The 21,043-nt window shown below is 38.3% G+C and overlaps 1 protein-coding gene across 2 annotated transcripts in view; it reads right to left on the bottom strand.

Moving 5' to 3' along the window:
* LOC116274669 (calcium-dependent secretion activator 2-like) overlaps positions 1-15,693 on the bottom strand; it is a 167,750-nt gene extending 152,057 nt beyond the window's left edge. Inside the window, exon 1 of one of the 2 annotated variants that reach the window (XM_031665937.1) lies at positions 15,189-15,693. In XM_031665937.1, the coding sequence (XP_031521797.1) occupies positions 15,189-15,530 (342 nt within the window). In that variant the 5' untranslated portion in view covers positions 15,531-15,693. The remainder of the gene's footprint in view (positions 1-15,188) is intronic. The other variant, XM_031665936.1, reaches the window with a different exon arrangement.
* Between the last annotated feature and the right edge of the window lie 5,350 nt (positions 15,694-21,043).

Raw genomic sequence — 21,043 nt, 5'->3', positions numbered from 1 at the left:
ACTCTTATACTATAATGGAGTTGTGAAAAACCAAATATATCTTCAGTATGAAGATTAAAAGCCGAACTATTAAAAGCTAGAGCTGTAATAATTTGCTAACTGACACAAACAATAAAAGACACAAAATGTGTCATGAATAATAAATTGTGAAGGGGAAAAGAGTAAAAGTATAGAGTTTGTGCAAGTGATCAAAGTTATTATCAGCTTTAAAGAGCCTGTTATTAGTATAAAATGTTTTATGGTAGCCTCACAGTAACCACAAGGCAAAAACCCTTAGTAGATACACAAAACGAAAGCATTCAAAGCATACCATAGAGAAATCCTCAAACCACAAAAGAACACAGCAAGAGAAGAAGAGAGGAACAAAGGATCTACATAACCAGAAAATAATTAACAAAATTCAATAGTAAATCCTTACCTATCAATAATTACTTTGAAAATAAATGGGTTACATTTTCTGATCAAAAGACATCAAATAGTGGATTAAAAAAAAAAAAAAAAAAAAGATGCAACGACCCAACTATATGCTTCCAAAAAGAGACTAATTTCATCTCTAAGGACGCATACAGATTCAAAGTGAAGGGAAGAAAAAAGATATTCCACACAAATGAAAACTAAAAGAGTGCAGGGGTAGCTATACATATCAGGCAAAATAGACTTTAAATCAAAGAGACAAAGAAGGTCATTATGTAATAATAAAGGGATCAATTCATCAAAAAGTTATGAGAATTGTAAATATATATGCATAGAAACAGAGTAGAAAGATGGCTACCAGAGGCTGGAAGGAGTGGGAGGGATGGAGAAAGGGGAGATGTTGATCAAAGGGTACAAAATTTCAGTTGAACTGGAAGAATAAATTTTAGTGATCTACTGCACTGCATGGTGACTGACCAGTTAATAATTATGTATTGTATATTTCAAAATTGGTACACAAATAGATTTTTAACAACCTCACCACAAAACGAAGGTAAGTTGGTGAGGTGATGGATATGTTAATTAGATTGAGCGAATCATTCTACAATGTATACACAGATTAAAGCATCACATTGTACCAGACACACACAACTGTTATTTGTCATTTAAAAATAAATTAATAAAAAGGGCTATCTTGTCCATGTCTGTATCCCAATGTCTATATTCTAGTGCCTGAAATAGTTCCCACCACATGAAATCTGTTCAAATATTGCCTCAATATCTGTTGATAAATGCAGTATGCTTTATAGCAGGAAACATTTTTCCCTGAATGTAAATTATTACAAAATGTTAACAGGAAACTTTTTGAAGATATAGCCCAGGTCAGACACTGCACTAAGTGCTTTTCAGAAATTATTTTATATATCTTCCCATCATCTCAGTGAAGCAAGTATTAATCATTTTATAGATGAAGATAAAGCAATTTAGAAAGGACAAAGAAGAGTAGACCTTTACTGCAGATAGGGTCCTAAGATAGAAAATTGAAAATGGAAAAGTCAAAGACAGGGGACAATGGAGGAGGGGAGAGATTGCCAGAGTGCTAAAAAAAGATAATGGTGATCAAACTTTATAGGAATTCTTACAGTGTTGCACACTTTAATCATGTAACTTTAAATTTTCATAATTAGTTGAACATTTTGGCCTCCCTCTCTGTCATTTTAGCTGTTCCAGTCAAAAACAATGAGATTCATTATAGGAACCTTTGTTTCATCAAAGAAAGCTTTATACAGAAGCTTGTAATATGAAACATGTCAAAACACCGTGGACCTAAAGCAAGGACGAGAGAACAAGAATGGGCTTTATCTCAGTCTCCTTACTTACTACTGCTTGAGAATATATGCAATCCTTCTGGGTAAGAAAAGAAGAGCTTCAGAAGTGTAGGCTAAAGTTGTCTTGTTATATTTCAGAATTTTTTCTTATGATATTCAGCATTTTGTAAGCCTTTTTAACTAAGCAGTATTTTTAGTTTTAGTTTTTCTAGAGAACCAAATTAAGGCTCTCATCTCTTTAAATAAAATTTGGAATGCATTTTCCTAAATATGTTAAACTAGTAAGAATACAAGTTTCATGGTAGCAGAATTTATTTTTCTCATGTTCTAATAAAAAATTCCATGCAGACCCAGAAAAAAAAATTAAATAGGGTAACAACATTGTAAACTAAAGATAAAACTGTAACCCAATTTCCCGAGGAATGTCCACTGACATCACAACCCAAGAACAAAACTAGAGACATAGCCTCTTAAAACACATGTGCCCTGCCCTTTCAATCAGAATAGTAAGCACAACCATAAGGAAGGCGAAGGAAATGTTACATTGTTTCACCTTATCTGTCCCTAGCTCCAGGAAAGGAGTACAGAAATGCCCTTAAAGGCCGGGCGCGGTGGCTCAAGCCTGTAATCCCAGCACTTTGGGAGGCCGAGACGGGTGGAACACGAGGTCAGGAGATCGAGACCATCCTGGCTAACATGGTGAAACCCCCTCTCTATTAAAAAATACAAAAAACTAGCCGGGCGAGGTGGTGGGCACCTGTAGTCCCAGCTACTCAGAAGGCTGAGGCAGGAGAATGGCCTAAACCCGGGAGGTGGAGCTTGCAGTGAGCTGAGATCCCGCCACTGCACTCCAGCCTGGGCGATAGAGCGAGACTCGGTCTCAAAAAAAAAAAAAAAAAAAAAAAGAAAGAAATGCCCTTAAACACAGGCAGCCAAATGCCTCCCTAAGGAAAATGCTCTTTGGATAAAGTAAAACCCAACTACTGTACTTGGCATTTTGTTTTCTAGATATATATATTTTTTAAATGGAGTCCATATAGCAAAAGGCACAAAACAATTTTTTTAAATACTTTAAGTTCTGGGATACACATGCAGAACGTGCAGGTTACACAGGAATACATGTGCCATAGTGGTTTCCTGCACCCATCAACTCATCATCTACATTAGGTATTTCTCCTAATGCTCTCCCTACCCTAGACCCCCAACCCAACAGGCCCGGGTGTGTGATGTTCCCCTCCCTGTGTCCATGTGTTCTCATTGTTCAACTCCCACTTATGAGTGAGAACATGCGGTGTTTGGTTTTCCGTTCCTGTATTAGTTTGCTGAGGATGATGGTTTTCAGCTTCATCCATGCCCCTGCAACGGACATGAACTCATCCTTTTTTATGGCTGCATAGTATTCCATGGTGTACATGTGCCACATTTTCTTTATCCAGTCTGTCATTGATGGGCATTTTTGGTGGTTCCAAGTCTTTGCTATTGTAAATAGTGCCACAATAAACATGTGTGTGCATGTGTCTTTATAGCAGCATGATTTATAATCCTTTGGGTATATACCCAATAATGGGATTGCTGCATCAAATGATATTTCTGGTTCTAGATCCCAGAGGAATTGCCACACTATCTTCCACAATGGTTAAACTAATTTACACTCCCAACAACAGTGTAAAAGCATTCCTGTTTCTCCACATCCTCTCCAACATCTGTTTCCTGACTTTTTAATTATCGCCATTCTAACTGGCATGAGATGATATCCCACTGTGGTTTTGATTGCCATTTCTCTAATGACCAGTGATGATGAGCTTTTCATGTTTGTTGGCTGCATAAATGTCTTCTTTTGAGACGTGTCTGTTCATATCCTTCACCTACTTTTTGATGGGGTTGTTTTCTTCTTGTAAATTTGTTTAAGTTCTTTGTAGATTCTAGATATTAGCCCTTTGTCAGATGGATAGATTGCAAAATTTTTCTCTCATTCTGTAGGTTGCCTGTTCACTCTGATGATAGTTTCTTTTGCTGTGCAGAAACTCTTTAGTTTTATTAGATCCCATTTATCAGTTCTGGCTGTTGTTGGCATTGCTTTTGGTGTTTTAGTCATCAAGTCTTTACCCATGCCTGTGTCCTGACAAACAGCCAAATCATGAGTGAACTCCCATTCACAATCGCTACAAAGAGAATAAAATACCTAGGAATACAATTTACAAGGGATGTGAAGGACCTCTTCAAGGAGAACTACAAACCACTGCTCAAAGAAATAAGAGAGGACACAAACAAATGGAAAAACATTCCATGCTCATGGATAGGAAGAATCAATATTGTGAAAATGCCCAACTACCCAAAGTAATTTATAGATTCAATGCTATCGCCATCAAGCTACACTGACTTTCTGCAGAGAATTAGAAAAAACTACTTTAAATTTCCTATGGAACCAAAAAAGAGCTCACATAGCCAAGACAACCCTAAGCAAAAAGAACAAAGTTGGAGCCATCACGCTAACTGACTTCAAACTATATCACGAGGCTACAGTAACCAAAATGGCATGGTACTGGTACCGAAACAGATATATAGACTAATGGAACAGAATAGAGGCCTCAGAAATAACACCACACATCTACAACCATTTGATCTTTGACAAACCTGACAAAAACAAGCAATAGAGAAAGGATTCCCTATTTAATAAATGGTGTTGGGAAAACTGGCTAGCCATATGCAGAAAACCGACACTGGACCCCTTCCTTACACCTTATACAAAAATTAACTCAAGATGGATTAAGGACTTAAATGTGAGACCTAAAACCATAAAAACTCTAGAAGAAAACCTAGGCAACAAATTTTTTTTAAAAAACAGAAAACACTGAATAAAACAGAAAATAAGATTAAACATATCAATGGTAACTAATAAAATGCTTAAACCCTCTTATTAAAGCATAGACTAGGCATAAATTGTTGCATAATTTTCCTCAATACAAAGCAATCCAGAAATGTGAGTGGGTACACATTTACAAATGTATGTGTACATATGTGTTTACATTAGATGCATAACTAGGTGAATATAAGAGTGTAGTTATATATGTATTACGGATACTTTTCAATATCTCTGACAAACTCCACCAAAAGAAAGTAAAATCAGTGTTAAATCTGAACAAAGTAGAATCCTTGTCCTATATACACAGTAAGTAGATCAAGGAAGTTAATTTTCAGTGATTGTAAGTGTATACTCATGAATCTTTACACAACTAAGAGACTGGAATCAAAACATATGAATTAAATATGGCTAGAAATGCAAAATAAATTAATACAATTAATAAAATAATTTAGTCAAAGAAGACAAAAATAAGACAGGAATGATTACTATAATAATGCTAATTATTAGATATATAGCAAACTTTTAATCTCAAAATCCGTATACTAATTTGTGATGAAAAACTTAAATTACATACAACAATGCTAAGTATCATAAGCAACATTCTCTGTCAACATAAAATTGAAAATCTATTACTAAAGAGAAAACAAATTTTTCAACTGCAATTTCTAAATTACTATTCTGATTGAATATGTAAATACTGGTTCAAGAAAAAATAGTAAAATCAGAAATGAGAATATTTAAATAAAAATGTTTTATAACGTAAGGACTGAGGCCAAACTGCACTTAAGAGATAAATTCATAGCTTTCGTATATTCTCATTATCTTATTACAAAACCGAAAATAAAGCAACCCTAAAAGAGAAGCTGGATGACAGAACCACTCTCTCATGTCTCTCTCCCATTCCCTTGGTCCTCTTTAAAAGCAACAGCAAAAGACAACCCTATGGGAAACACGAAGAAAGGATACAAACTATTGATTTCTAAAATAGTAGAAGTTAAAAGTTAACAGATATAACTTAAAAAAAAAAAAAAAAAAAGGAGTCTGGCCAGGTGCAGTGGCTCATGCCTGTAATCCCAGCACTTTGGGAGGCTGAGGCGGGTGGATCACTTGAGGTCAGGAGCTCGAGACCAGCCTGGCCAACATGGCAAAACACCATCTCTACTAAAACATACAAAAATTAGCCAGGCGTGGCGGTGCACGCCCGTAATCCCAGCTACTTGGGAGGTTGAGGCAGGAGAATCACTTGAACCTAGGACAGAGAGGTTGCAGTGAGCCAGAATTGTGCCACTGCACTGCAGCCTGGGCGACAGAGTAAGACACCGTGTCAAAAAAAAAAAAAAAAAGGAACCCAGCAAATCTAATTTTATATTTATTTTTTCTTTTGAGACAGGGTCTCACTTTGTCACCTAGGCTGGAGTGCAGTGGTGCTATCACAAATCATTGTAGCCTTAACCTCTTGGGCTCATGTGATCCTCCTACTACAGCCTCCTGAGTAGCTGGGACCATAGGCATGAGTCACCATGCCTGACTAATTTTTCTATTTTTTGTACAGACTGAGTCTCACTGTGTAGCCTAGGCTGGTCTCCAACTCCAGGGCTTAAGCGATCCTTCCACCCCACCCTCCCAAAATGCTGAGATTACATGTATTAGCCACTGCACTCCATATATATATAATACATGTGTGTGTATATATATATATGCATATTAGGAAGAATATAATCTAAAATAAGACTTATAGCCAACATAAAGGATATTGGAAAAATAAGCGAAAAATATGCTAATATATCTGAAAATAGCCAGTTTTCTGAAATCATGCAATTATATTTTAATTTTGAATAAGAAAAAAAAGCAATAGGGTAAAGAAAACAGGGTCTGGATGTAGGTAATTTCACGAGTAAATTCTTTCAAAACTTCATGTATCAGATGATTTATGTACTAAAAACAAAACAAAAAAACTATTCTAGCACGCGTATAAAGGTAAAATGTTTCTCAGTTAACACCATTATCGATAGACCTTTCTCTTATAAGCATACATGTAAAAACTAAAAGTACAGGAAACTCAAAGTCAAAGGTATGTTAAAAAAAAAATCATAATCAGGTAGAAATTACCTGAGAAATGCAAATATGCTTTAATAATAGGAAATCTAGTAATCTGATCTGTCACATCAGTAAAACAAAACTAGGCATTCACTTCTATTAATGCAAAAATGGAATTTGATAACATTCAGTATCAATTATCGATGTATTTTATCTTAATGTAATTTCTGAAAAAGGATAAACAATAAAGAATACCAAGAATTCTATCCAAGAATCCTAACCAACCATATATTCACTGGTAAAGCACCAAAAGCACTGCCCGGTGAATACTGGATCAAAACAAGGGTTTTGGCAACAAGTACAAATACTGTTCTGTTCTAAAGAGTATGGTGACATATGAAACCAAAGAGGTATAGCTATTGGACAGGACCAGACAAAAGCCATCACTGTCAACAGATGATTCAACTGCCTACCTAGAAAATCTAAAAGGATCAACACTGAAGACAGCAATTAAGTAAAATCAATGACTAGTTAATAACATTAAAAAGCTTCCCATTTATCCATGAGATGATTTAAAAAGATGTCACAATAAGAAAAAATATAAAATATAAAAATATCTTGATTATAAATGCAAGAGATCTATATGATCAAACCTTCAAAAAGTTACAAACAGTCTTCACTAACTGAAGATATCGTATGCTCCTAGAAGGCTGAATATAGTAAAAATATCATTGTTTCCCCAATCGGTTTAATTAACAACTAGAAATGATAGCATCTAATCAGGAGCATGTACTTTACAGGCATCTCATTTCATCACAACAGAAATCCTATTAAGTCATTATCAACATTTTACTAAAGGAGTAGTCAGGCTCCAGAAAGATGAAGTGCCTTGTTCACACAGTGAATAAGTGAGAAGATGAAGCCCAGGCCCTCTGAAGACAGCACTTTCCTAACAAAGATGCTATACTACTGCACTATTTTTAAAAAGTGGCACTTTGGGAGGCTGAGGTGGATAGATCATGAGGTCAAGAGATCAAGACCATCCTGGTCAACATGGTGAAACCCCATCTCTACTAAAAACACAAAAATTAGCTACTCTGGGGGCTGAGACAGCAGAATCACTTGAACCCAGGAGGCAGAGGTTGCAGTGAGCAGGGATCACACCACTGCACTCCAGCCTGGCAACAGAGTAAAACTCCATCTCAAAAAAAAAAAAAAAAGTGGGAAGGGAAGGAAGAATGATACAAGTAAAAAATTCCTGACACAGAAGAGAGGGAAATAACCACACCAGAAATTAAAATACAAAGTTTTTTGTATTTTAACTTTTAACTTTCATAAGTTAAAACTACACGATAATTTGAAAAAAGAATTAAATTAATAAACTTACAGACATGCAACCTATAATTATTGAACATTAGCCCACAAGAGGATTTCTGCTTGTTTTCTTACTATATCTGCAGAACATATTGGATAGTGTTAAATTCACATACTCGGGACTCAATAAATAGTTTACCAAGGAAATAATTAATGTTTAATTGGACCATAATGCTTAGTAATGAAAGCAGAAGTTCATCAAAAGTCAGGCTGCAGGCCGGGCATGGTGACTCACACTTGCAATCCCAGCTTTTTGGGAGGCCAAGGCGGGCAGATCACTTGAGGCCGGGAGTTTCAGACCAGCCTGGCCAACATGGAAAACCCCCGTCTCTACTAAAAATACAAAAAAATTAGCTGGGCATGGTGGTGCACACCTGTAATCCCACCTACTCGAAAAGCCGAGGCATGAGAATCACTTAAATGCGGGAGGTAGAGGTTGCAATAAGCCAAGATGGCACCACTGCACTCTGGCCTGTGCAACAGAGTGAGACTCTGTCTCAAAAAAAAAAAAAAATAGGACCGGGGGCAGTGGCTCACGTAGGTAATCCTACCACTTTGGGAGGCCAAGGTGGGCAGATGACAAGGCTGGTTTGAGACCAGCCTGGCTAATATGGTGAAACCCCATCTCTACTAAAAATACAAAAATTAGCCAGACATGGTGGCATGTTCCTGTAGTTCCAGCTACTAAGGAGGCTGAGGCAGGAGAATCACTTGAACCAGGAGGCGGAGGTTACAGTGAGCCAATATCATGCCACTGCACTCTAGCCTGGGCAATGGAGCAAGACTCCAGCTAAAAAAAAAAAAAAAAAAAAAAAGAAACTAGCCTACACATACTCATTCTCACAAGCAATCAGAAAGGAGCAAATTAAATATCTCAGCTATTAGACTGACAAAGATAGGCTTTAAATTTTCAGGCTCTTTGCCCCAGTAATATTTTCATTATAAAAATCCATCACTAACTTGAAGGTATAAAATGAAAGTACTGAAACCACGTCTACAAAGTGGTATGATAAAAGTTTCAAGAAGCAAAGCAGAGCATTAATGATGCTGTACAAAGTAAAAGGCTCCCAAACACAAACCAATGTACCTTTTCAATAAAATTTGAGGAAAATAGAAGCTTTTCCTTACTGTTCACCTAATGTTATAATTTTGGACATAGCAGAATTTAAATTGTTTAAGTCATTTTAATTATTTAATAAGACAATTATGTTAGAACGACTTCTAAAGTTTACTTTTTGGAAAACCTGTATGCATTACTACTACCTATACTGAGGAAACAGGTTACCCACTAACGGTCTCGTAGGACCTTTGTGAGCTGTACTGTTCAGTTAGGAATTACTGAGTGTCAGCTCCAACTTGGAGATTTCACTGTATTCTTCCCAGTTCATTTTGGAATAGAAAGCAACACTCATGCTTACCCTCAGCATTCGATATATATTTTCCATTGCTAATGTAGTGATTTATCTATAGTTTTACAATGAATAAAAGACACTACTGTGAATATAATTCAAAAGCCTCCAGCATAGCACCTAGACACCTTTTATAAGTCTAAATAAATATGCACCAGCCTCTCCACCTTATCGACTGCACAAACTCTAGAATATTTGTTGTTTGTTCCCTGCTTCGAGTATCCCTATTACCACCTTTTCCTGCACATGGAATACCAGCTTAATTAGTAATCTTACTTGCTATTGCAAATACTTTCATAGGTGAAAGTAAGCCAATTTTCTGTACCTTCTCTTTAGAACAGTGGTTCTCGACCTTGGCTGTACACTGAAATCACCTGGGAAGCTTTAACACTACACCCCCTGAGACTGATTTAATTACCCTGGGGTACAACCTGGGTAATGAGATTGTTGTTAAAGCTCTCCAGATGATTCTAATGTGCAGTTAAGATAAGAATCACACTTCTTTTTCCTTAAGGTAATCATATCAAAATTTTTGGGTAACTGAAACACAGTGAACATAGAATGAAATATTACAGATTTTGGACAACAATTCCATAATTTGATGTTTAAATGCTCTTCAAACCCTAGAAAATATGCCATTTGTCCCATTGATATGTCCACTATTTAAAATTATTAGGTCTTTCCTAGGCTAAAAACTGAAATAGCAATGTCACATGACTATGCAATCCACCTCTTCCTTCCCAAAGGTCTCGATTAATTTGAAATGAATATAAAGTAGCACAATCAGTCAAAAGTGGTCTACCTCACCAGCAAATGACAAAGAATTTTCCATTCAGAATTCCCAGACTTTATAATCTGGCCATCAGCTTTCCTATTTTGTTTTGAAAGTCTTTAATGACCTTACAAACTGTGTTTATTTTGTAAGAGTACGAATGAAGAGAGCTGTTTCCATTAAAAGCAAAACAAAACAAAACTGAAAAGGGAAAACACACCATTAAAATATTTTATTTCACTTTATAAGCAGTCATTATATATCAAAATTGCAGCTGATTTCATTTTTGAAGTAAAGAAGCAAATGACAACATCACTTAATCCGTCTGAGTTCTCATTACCACAACTCATTCCACCAAATTAAGTGCTGTGGTCTCAGGATACTGGAAGGTTAAAAGAATCAGCTGAAGCAACAAGCAATTTTCCCTAAGATACTGTTTTAAGTCCACTGTGAGGTTTTACTTTAATATGTGGTTTCCAACTCACTCCCCACAGGGCAAGGTATTCCCTATAATTAAAAGCAGCAAATAACACAACTCATCTCTTCTGTACTGGGACCTTAATGTATCAAAGCCAAATGAGCACAAAAGATAAATCACCCTATCTCCCTAAGAGTATGGCATTTTGGACTATCACCAGATCTGCTGGAAACCTGCAGGCCAGAAAGAAAGGCATACTATGGGGCTTCAACACTGCTAACTTGTCTCTGGGGCTTGCTAGAAACATTAGGAAAGTGTTACTTTGAATTCACTAGTTTTACACCAACAGGTATTACCATTTTCATGGCTTTCTTTAGGGAAATAAGGTAAGTTTCAGAGGTCTCAAAACATGTTTAGGAACACTAGATCCCACTTTCCCACAGAAAAGTAAAAAACCCTTTCACATTGTCTTTATATTATCTTTACTCCATCCTATACCTCACTAATTCGTTAAGGCATAGACTGAATCTGAGACTTACATGTTTACAACAGACACCAAACTAGTCAGAAGATGAAAACAAAATAAAACCCGGGAAGTACCACTATGTCCAAAGGGAGATAAAAGTGGCCACTTTATAGCAGTTACAACATTCAAATGAGCGAGTTGGAGGTATATTATTTCACCCAATACTATTTCCCCACAATGTTCTTCTCCAGATCAATTTTACCTGTTTACTTCCCCACTATCTGCAATTTCACAGTAGATACATTTCTGAAACCTAGAATTATCACAGAAAATTATGCAAAGTGATAGGAGTGATTATACAAAATGGTTTAATAAGGCACAATTTAGTGTGGTTACAGCGGAGACACACACTGAAACATAAAAAACATAGGTATATGAATTATATGGAAGATTAGTAGGTTCCATTTTAATACCCTCTTATTTCCAGTTAAAAAATACATAAAAACTCAAATAATGAAAAGAGCAGTGACTAGAAACCTATAGATTCTAACCAAAACTACCAGCAGTTTAAGTCATATACATCTTAAATACTGTTATGAATTTAGAACTCAAGTCTGTGAACTCACATTTATGAGTAAAGGTACTTAATCTCTTCTATGTTGGTCATTATGCTTATCAGGATCTCCCTAACTTTCAAACCACCAAGGAACCCTTTTGTTACTTTTTCCTCCAAGGTCTTAATGTTTTTCTGAAGTCTAACAAACAATTGTCTTTATTAATTAGTACCTGATTTGTATTATTGTTTTTCTAGTTTCAACACTGACCCTACCTTTAACCAAAGATCTAGAACCATCAAAAGTTAATCATCATCATTATTAGCATTGGGGTGCTGCAAAATCAAGGTAAATCGGCATTAGAGGCTCAAGCACTATCACTACTGATGTCATTTTTCAATCACTGTTTGTTAGTTCATATTCATATCATGTGTGAACCCCTGGATATGTTCACTAAGGAGATGTAGCACCTCCAAAGGCACTCTGTCACAGTGTGTAGCCCATATGCACCCCCAGAATTTTCTGTAAAACCATCAGTGGTCAGAGGGCTTGAATGTCATAAACCAACCAGTATTATTCCTCGAAATTGAAATAGTCTAGACAAAAGCAAAGAAATTCATGTGTTTGTTAACTGTGTTTAATGCTACTAAGCTTTCTCAAATAGCTCGTAGACACAACCTCTTACTAACTTTGTGGACCATTTTAGCCAAGTGAAAAAAATAAATAGCAGGCTGCTCAGCTCTGGTTCACAGAAACTCACCAGCTCTGATAGTGAAAGGGCTTTGACTGAAGAGAAACCTGACTCCTGGCCTGCTGGGTAAAGCTCTTACCTTTGTGATTAATTTTCTTCATAAAATGAGGACCCTTTCAGATCTCAATTTCTGAGTCTCTAAATTCTTGAAGTTGAGAGAAGTGAGTAAGCAGCAATATTCATTTCAAAGACAACAATTTAAGCTATTAAATCTTTTTACTGGATGCCTGACTACTTGAAGATACAGAATAAAATATACAATGGAATAGTGATTTTGCAATTACCTTGTTACTTCTTTTAAATAATCTAACTGTATAATGCAAGACTTCAAGTAAGTTTTGGCATTACTTATTAGCTTGTGCATCAAATTCACATGAACATAAATTCCCATTTCATTTTGCCCTAAGAGGAAACCAGACTGCCAAAAGTTGCTCCAGCTCCCTTTAGTAAGCAGCACATTTTTTAAAAGGTGGGGGAGGGTTGAATAAAGTAAATACTTAGGTTGTTTGGCATTCATCTTAATAAAAAATAAAAGTAATTCACAAAAGTTAATCTGTGCTCTAAGCATTTAGAATACGGAAATTCCTAAGGATTCTAATTTGTTTTTCATAGAATATATAGTATTTTGCTTTTTTTGTAGTTTGAAATTGTCTTTGGTAATGCCTGGATAAGGTTATAACAATAGTCTCCTCAGTAGCATTATGAATGCACCTGCTCGCCAATTCAAATAATTTTGAACAAATATTTAAACAGAAGGAGTCAGAGAAAACTGCACTATTTGAATAGCAAAGGGAGGGTCCACTTCATTAACAAAATGCAACAAGTATTCACAGTATAAATCAACTCGTAGTAAATCTGCAAACGCATCTTCAAGAATAATATTACAGGGAGAAAATAATCTCAATTTTACCAAACATTATTTTTACACTTTAATACATTAAAAATAGGCTTAAATGCAATATGAATGGTAAAACTAGAGACTGGATGATATGAACTCATACCACAACATATACAAAAAATTTTAGTTTAAGAATGACTATTGAAGCTGACAGTCGCTTGACTAGAATTGAGAAGTGGCCACGGGTGACTGCCTCAGAACAGACTCAACTGGAGCAACTGATTAGGAAGTATGGGATTCATTCAGGAGTGGAGTAGCAGGCTCATAAAAACACCGCAGGGCATTCAAAACTTACCTGAGTAATGGTGGCTTTAACTGTGTCAATTTTTTGGGGATTGGGAAATGCTATTATGACCCATTTCTCTTCTCCAACATGAGGAGTCTCCCTAGGATCTCGAGATCTCTTCCATCTGTAACATTCTGTGACTCAATACCTAGGGCTAGGTTACCTAAAGGATCTGTTATTAGTCTCCAGCTGTAGGGAAATATTCCATAAGGATTCCCAGAGAATAAATGATTCCAAAATGGTTGCTCAGTTTGTGTGTGTTTTAAAAAGTTGGGTAAGACCACTTAAAATTTTTTCTAAAAGGGCAGATCTTAAGCATACAATAGTGTTAACTATAGGTGGTTTCATAGTGTATACTTATCCCCATGATACTTACACACCTATATAACCACCAATAGTTAGGGTTGAGTGGTATGTATAGCTTTTTACATTCAATCATACCTCAAAAAATAAAGGTTAGCTAAATGGGGGTGGGAGAGTGTAGGGAGACTGAATTTACTCTGAACTACAGTTACAGTTGAAGTCAACTCAAAACCTCTCCAAATTTCTAAAAATGTCTCACACACTGAAGTTAGTATTTCAGAAAACTAATAAATGTCTGCGCATCTAGGTATGCCTTGAACAGACTACAACCTCTCTGGATCTCTAGATCTTATCACAAACTGAGGGAACTGTTAACGAGTTCTACAGAACCTTCCAGGTTTAGCATTCTATTAAAAAGATTTCCTAGAATTTCTGTTGTAAACATTTAACCACTTAGGACAATTTGAGTCATTACTCCTGTCTGCTACAGAACATCAGGCCCCTGGGATCTTGTTTTGAAACTCAAGTTGGCCAGCCTTTCACCTGAAACAAACTTCTTACTTTTTGGGGGTGAAAAAGCATTTTGCTCCCCAAAAAAGCATTTGGAAAGCATTTGTTATGAAGTGGTCATGCACCAATCCTTTATCTTTCATCAGTAAGAATGTATTTCATTAATTAGGCCTGCGCAGACCAGAAATTACTTACCCACAGACACTTTACAAAGCTGCATGCCTTCTTCGGTGTTTGGATTTGATGTCCTGGTTGTATGGCAATATAGGAAACGTATGAATTTAACTTTCTTATTCACTGAGGAAAATTTTTACCCCTCTTAAGTGAAGATTTCTCTCTACCTAAGATAAGAAAAGTACTCAGGCTCCACCTGTTTCGCCTAGCTACACCACTCATTCAGACCCTCGGCAAACCCAGCTCTAGCAATATCACGCCAGGCTAGGTGGACAGGAATGCACCAGTGCTGTTGGAAATTAAAGTTGGTGGGAGTCGCATTCTAATCCGGCCAGAGCTGCGCCTGCCGGGTGCAACCGCGGCACGGCCGGCGCTGTTGGTCTCTGTCTCATGGATGGTGAGCTGACAGCTCCTGCCAGCCCAGGCGGGGAGGAGGAGAAGAGGTGTCCGCTGCAGCCCCATACCCGGCGGGTGAAAGCACCGTCTTGTCCCCAAAGATTCCTCTGCCCTCAAAGACTAACAAAAATACGGTGTCCTGCGTTTCGCAGAAGGACGGGAGGCGTCCAGAGCTCTCCCGGGAGAAAACCCCAGGGAGAAGTGGTGGCAGGAGGCGCCCGGTCCCGCAACTCACCTTCTGCTGCCTCCGGGCCATGTCGGTGGGCTGTTTGGCGTTGAAGGGGTACGCGATGCACCTCACGACGAAGACGTAGAGCTGCAGGCGGATCCTCCGCTCCTGCTCATCGTCCAGCTGCCGCTCGGGCTCGTCTCGCCCCTCGCTGAGCACAGAGGGGCTCGGGCTCACGGATCTGGCCGCGCCGCCGCCGCCGCCCGCGCGCCCCGGCGCGTCCCGCCGCCCTTCCCGAGTCGGGGCCGGCGGAGCTCGCTGCGAGCCGCCGGCCGCCACCAGCACATCGCGGCTCTCCTCTTCCAGCCCCTCGTCCGACTCCTCTTCGCTGGAAGACGGGTCCAGCATGGTGCTCCGGAATCCCCGCCGCTCGGCCCGCGGTCCCCAGGCGCCTCACCCCCGGCAGCTGCGCCCGCGGGTCTGAGGGAGCCGCGGAGCTGGCTGCAGCGGCCCCAGAACGAAAGGAAAACTGGCCAGGGCTTTCCGGACACGTCGAGTTAGATTCAGGAGTGTTTCCTACCACCAGGGCGAAAGGGGCGGGCAGGAGCCGGGAGGAGGACTGGGAGGGGGGAGAGGGGGAGCCGCCGGGATTGAATAGGCGGAGTTAGCGTTGGGGGTGAGCTTGAGCGCCTCAGGAATTGCTCCGCCAGCCCGGGGCGCGCCGACCCAGCGGTTCCCCAGAGCCCGCCAGCAGAGGCAGAGCGGCCCGAGCGCCTGGACGCAGGTGGGGAACCTGTAGCGCTTACTACAAGCAACACGTGGAATTGAATGTCGAGGAGCCGCGCGGGGCCGCGGAGTGCGCGTGCGCGTGCGCGCGCCGCCGTTGCTGCCCGGGCGCCTGGTGCCCTAGCACACAGTTTGCAAAGGCGGGGAGCGGCCGAGCGCTGTGGCCCGCGTAAGCGCCCACCGGGGCTGCTCGGGCTACCCTCACCCTACCACCTATGATCTTTTCTCCAGCAGGTGGAGGTGGAATGGGGAGCGGAGAGGGACTGTCCCCTAACAAGAGGTGACGAGGAGCGGCCGAGACATCTCCCCAACCCGAACCTGCTGCCCGGGATTGAACCCCAGCACGGAAAAGCGGGACTGGAGTCCTTCACCACGAAATATCTTTGCGACAAGACTTTGGAAAGTCTGTCTTGCTCTGCTCTGCTGCCGTTTTGATCCTCATGCTGAAGCCCAAATTATAAACGTCGAAGTAATTAAAAAAAAAAAAAAAAAACCAACGAGGCTTACTTTTTAAACTGTTCTATTCCTGCAGACTCACGGCAAGAGAGATTTTACATGTGCAAAATGACACTCTGATTCAGCTCAAACATATCTCAATTATTTTCTGGGTTGGGATGCAGTTGACTCAAAACAGGTTGTGTAGTGTAGACATTTATTCAGCAAATATTTGAGCGCCCTCCCGGTGTCCAGCACTATTAATTCGCCTTTTGCGGAGCCCACGGTGTACTAAGGCACGTAACACACTCAGTCGCTGATGGTTCTGGCCTCAAGTGGGCGTCTTGTAGCTGCACCAAAGCCTGCCTTATCTGCGCAGATTTCTCAGTCCTAGTGCTGGAACCACCTAGGAGTTTCTTGCAGTAATTCTGTGTCCTGAGTCTTGACAGAGGGGGAAATAGGCAAAACAATGCATTCAACACCAGGTGGAGTGTGCAGCGACCAGTTGGGCAGGGAGGTGATGAAGATCAGTGGAAATGACAAGGGCAAATTAACTACCAGCTCTGAGCTCCTCTACCACCATGGTCAAACAGCAGTTTTAGCTTTTTCAGGCCACTTTCATATAGTTAGGGACACAAGAGAGACTTCTGCATTTACTGACTTTCTCTCTAGATGGAGTAAAAGACAAGGAGGCATTTACTCCTGAGGAGTCTTACCTATTTGTCTTTGCCTAATCCATAGCAGGCCCCTTTGTAATAAAAGGTCTTCAGTAAGAGCATGGCTGTTGGGATGATCACAAACTGCCAAGAAATAAAAAATCTCAAACACCGATGTATTTAAAGGCAATGTTTTATTTTCAGCAAGGCAAGCAAATAGCAATCTTATTTGTCATAATATCTGGTGCTTATCTAGCACTTTGCAAAGATCTGTGAAATTGTTTATCTAATACCCTCATCAAAGTAATAGCTTTCTGAGGCAGGTGATATTATTATTGACTGCCCTTTGAACCAGATATTGCACTCAGCTCTTTACATACATTATCTCACTTATTTATTTTAGTTTCCATTGTTCAGATAAGGAACCTGAGAGTTGAAGAATCCTTTCCTTAGGGTACAGAACTAGCACCTAATGCAATAAGGACTCAAAACAGTTTTCTAGTTTCAAATAGTGTCATTTTCTACTGCAATTTGCCTTGATAATAAGTCAGTATATTAAATGTATGAGGTTTACTAAACTAATAAATAAAAATTTCTAGGGACATAAATGTATGATTTAAATATAGCAATTTTACTGCTCTTGCCAACCATAGGTATATTTTTCAGTTTCTTTTATTAATTAATATGACTTGATGTGACCACTTATTCTTTTCCCATTAAAGTTGGTTATTAAATCAAAGATCTCCAAGCTTTGAGGATCCCACAGGAAAACATCTAATAATTTTTATAACAGGATATACAATGTTTTCTCCATGAAGATGAAAATGACTTAAGAGGCATAAATTAAAGAAATATCTAAAAGACAACAAAGAGAATAAACATTTCATTAAACACACATTGATTAGGAAACTAACATATGCTAAAGCTATACTGGATATATTTAGAAAAACAAGACATAGGCCTTAAGAAGTTTATCAGTTAAGGAATGACAAATGAAAAAAACATTTATTTTAAAAAATCAGTATTTGGATTGCAATTTGATGAGTGTTCCAATAACCTAGAAGATAATGGCAATACAGAGAAGAAACACTTCATTCAGAAGATAGTAAGTGATATGGTTTGACTCTATGTCCCCACCCAAATCTCATCTCTAATTGTAATCCCCACGTGTGGAAGGAGGGACTTGGTGGGAGGTGATTAAATCATGGTGGGGGGAGGGCGGTTTCCACCATGCTGTTCTGTGATAGCGAGGGCGTTCTCACAAGATGTTCATGGTTTAAAAGTGGCAGTTTCCCCAGCTCGCTCGCTCTCTCTCTTTCTTTCTCTCTCTCTCTCTCTCTCTCTCTTGCTGCCTTGTGAAGAAGGTGCCTGGTTCTCCTTTGCTTTCTGCCATGATTGTAAGTTTCCTGAGGCCTCCCCAGCCATTCAGAACTCTGAGTCAAGTAAACCTCTGTTGTTTATAAATTACCCTGCCTTAGGTATTCTCTTTATAGCAGTGTGGAAACAGACTAATACAGTAAGAGAAGACTTCCAGGATGCTTGACATATATCTTGAAGAATAATTTAGAGCTGTTGAGATGAGGGCACTGTAGACAGGAAGAGCAGTATTTGCAAAGATGTGAAATTGTTTGCCACTTTGGAGAATTACAAGTAAACTGGCTTGCCTGAAGTGAAGAATGTATGTAATATGAAGATGTGGAAAATGAGACTAGAACATAAGCAGAGGCAAATTCAGGATTGCGTCTGTGTGCCATGCTTTGGAATTTAAACATATCCTGAAGAAAATGGGTAAATACAGAAGGCGTTTTAAGTAAGGTAAGACATACTGTGATCCATAACTCTTAAGAGTCAATCTAGAGCAATATAAGGGCAGTGAAACCAGAAACAAGCTATGAAGAGGAGATTACTAGGGACGTCTCAGAGAAAAACAATGGGGCCTTGAACTTAAGAGAGAGGATAAGAGGAGGAGGAAAGCTGATGAGATGGACAAAGGAATTAATAGAATATGTATGAGGTGCTGAGGAAGAGAGTCAAGCATAGAAGATGCTTGTCAGAATAGGGTAACTTGGTTAATAATGGATGAAATATGGTCTTCTAGAAGACAAATAGGTTTGGAGAAACATCAGGTCTTTGAGGAGCTTAAAATCCACATATGGTTGATAAGGTCCAGAAATGATATGTTCGGAGTGAGAAGAGGGCCAATGAAACTTCCTTGCCTCTCCTCTACTTAAGGGATGGTTTGAAGAAAAGGAACCTGAAAAGAAGACCTGATTATTAGTTAATTGTACCCATATAATTTTAAAGTTTTTAATTTTGTGCTTGCGCTAATGTTTTTGCCAAATTTCTAACTTACATATTAGCTTTTCAAGTCGTTATAACTTTGGTTGATGCTCTGGAATAATTGATTAAATGAGGCCCAACATAAGGCTATATTGGGCACACAGCATAAATGCACACAATACACTTAAACTTATTCGATGATTCATTTTTACTTTTGTCAAGGTGAGCATAAAAACAAATTGAATTTATACTGCTTTTTAATGAAACATCTCTAATGCTAAGGAAAGATGGATGCACAGTAATAACATGGAATATAAAATGTGTTTTTGACAATAATATTTAAGGAAACACGTGTGTGACCTGAATATCATAGGTGGGCTGTTTTCGGATTGAGAATCAGTTTGTGCATTTGGCCTCAAAGTAAAATGTTAACTCTTTCAACTCATAGATGAAATAATTTTCTTCATAGAACAGATATTTTTTGGGTTCCCACTTTAGGTTATGCATTATTCTCAATACATAAAAGCTAATAATTTACCCACTGGGAGAATGCATATGAAATAGACATGAGAACAAATTAAACAATTATGATAATATATGCTCATGTGTTGTTAGAGAAAAATTCTCAAAATATCCTGTAAGTGTCCTGAAAGTGGACAGTCTATTATCTTTTATAGTGTAGTTATAACTAAAATTATTGTACAACAGAAAGAGGAATTGTTTTTAGGACAAATGGAAGAATCAGTTTTGCAACATCTATGAGAAAACTGTCAGCTCACAAAGAAATATGCACTTACAAAAATAAAATAAAAACAATATTTTTTGAAATTTTATGATGAATATTTATATCTTATGAGGCAATAATCCTCTTGGAAACCACATTTAAATCCCTTCTCTCCCTTTACTCTGCTTTTGCCTTTTTTCCTCTCCAGTTAGAATCTGAGTCAGTAATGAAGAACTGTTCTGGGACCACACATTTTACAGGTAATGGGTGAAAATATTTGCAGATGATAAGCATAAATTGACAAATAAATTAGTAGTTCCCAGTTCACATGCACATACACACACACACACACTACATTCAAAGGGTTATTGTGAAGAATAAATAAAATAATGCATACAAAGTACGTAAAGTACTTAATAATGCGTGCAAAGTACTGGTATATAGTAAGTTGTCAGTTCATGCCAGGTATTTTACTATTATACAGTAATCACTTTATTATTAAGCTCACTTTTGGCCATAGAGCTATAGAAACAAAATGTAGATAAAGTTGCAAATTGTTCTATGCATTTATTTATTGGATTTTTATAACGCAGAATCTGTATTGCTATTATCATTAACCTGTAAAGAATCAGACTAACTCCCAGATGTTACAGTATCTTGATCTCAGAGATTTCATAATTTTTGTAAGAAAGCTTGACCCCAAATAAGAAGCTACCATCCTTTTGTTCCTGTTCAATCTATGGGCATTCATTAGAGACTGATTACAGTTCTATTGTCTTTTAATTTTCTATGTTATGAGAAATTTGAAGGAAATGAACAGAAATGAGTTGACTTGTAAAGTTCAGGGAGGAAGGGAATGTAGAAGCACATTGTGGTCTGTGTTCAAAGTGTCACAAGAAAACTCTTGCATCAATTCAAGATATGTATTCAGTAGTTATTATGATCACTAGAGAAGCAAATATTTAGCCCAGAAGAGAATGTTTGGGTTTTTAAAATGTTGATAAATCCATAAACTATGTGAGATTTTTATGGCAATGGAT

This window comes from Papio anubis, chromosome 4, assembly GCF_008728515.1.
Source record: "Papio anubis isolate 15944 chromosome 4, Panubis1.0, whole genome shotgun sequence".
Lineage (NCBI taxonomy): Eukaryota > Metazoa > Chordata > Mammalia > Primates > Cercopithecidae > Papio > Papio anubis.
The sequence above is the reverse complement of the archived record's forward strand: the minus strand, read 5'-3'. Positions and strand labels throughout refer to the sequence as shown.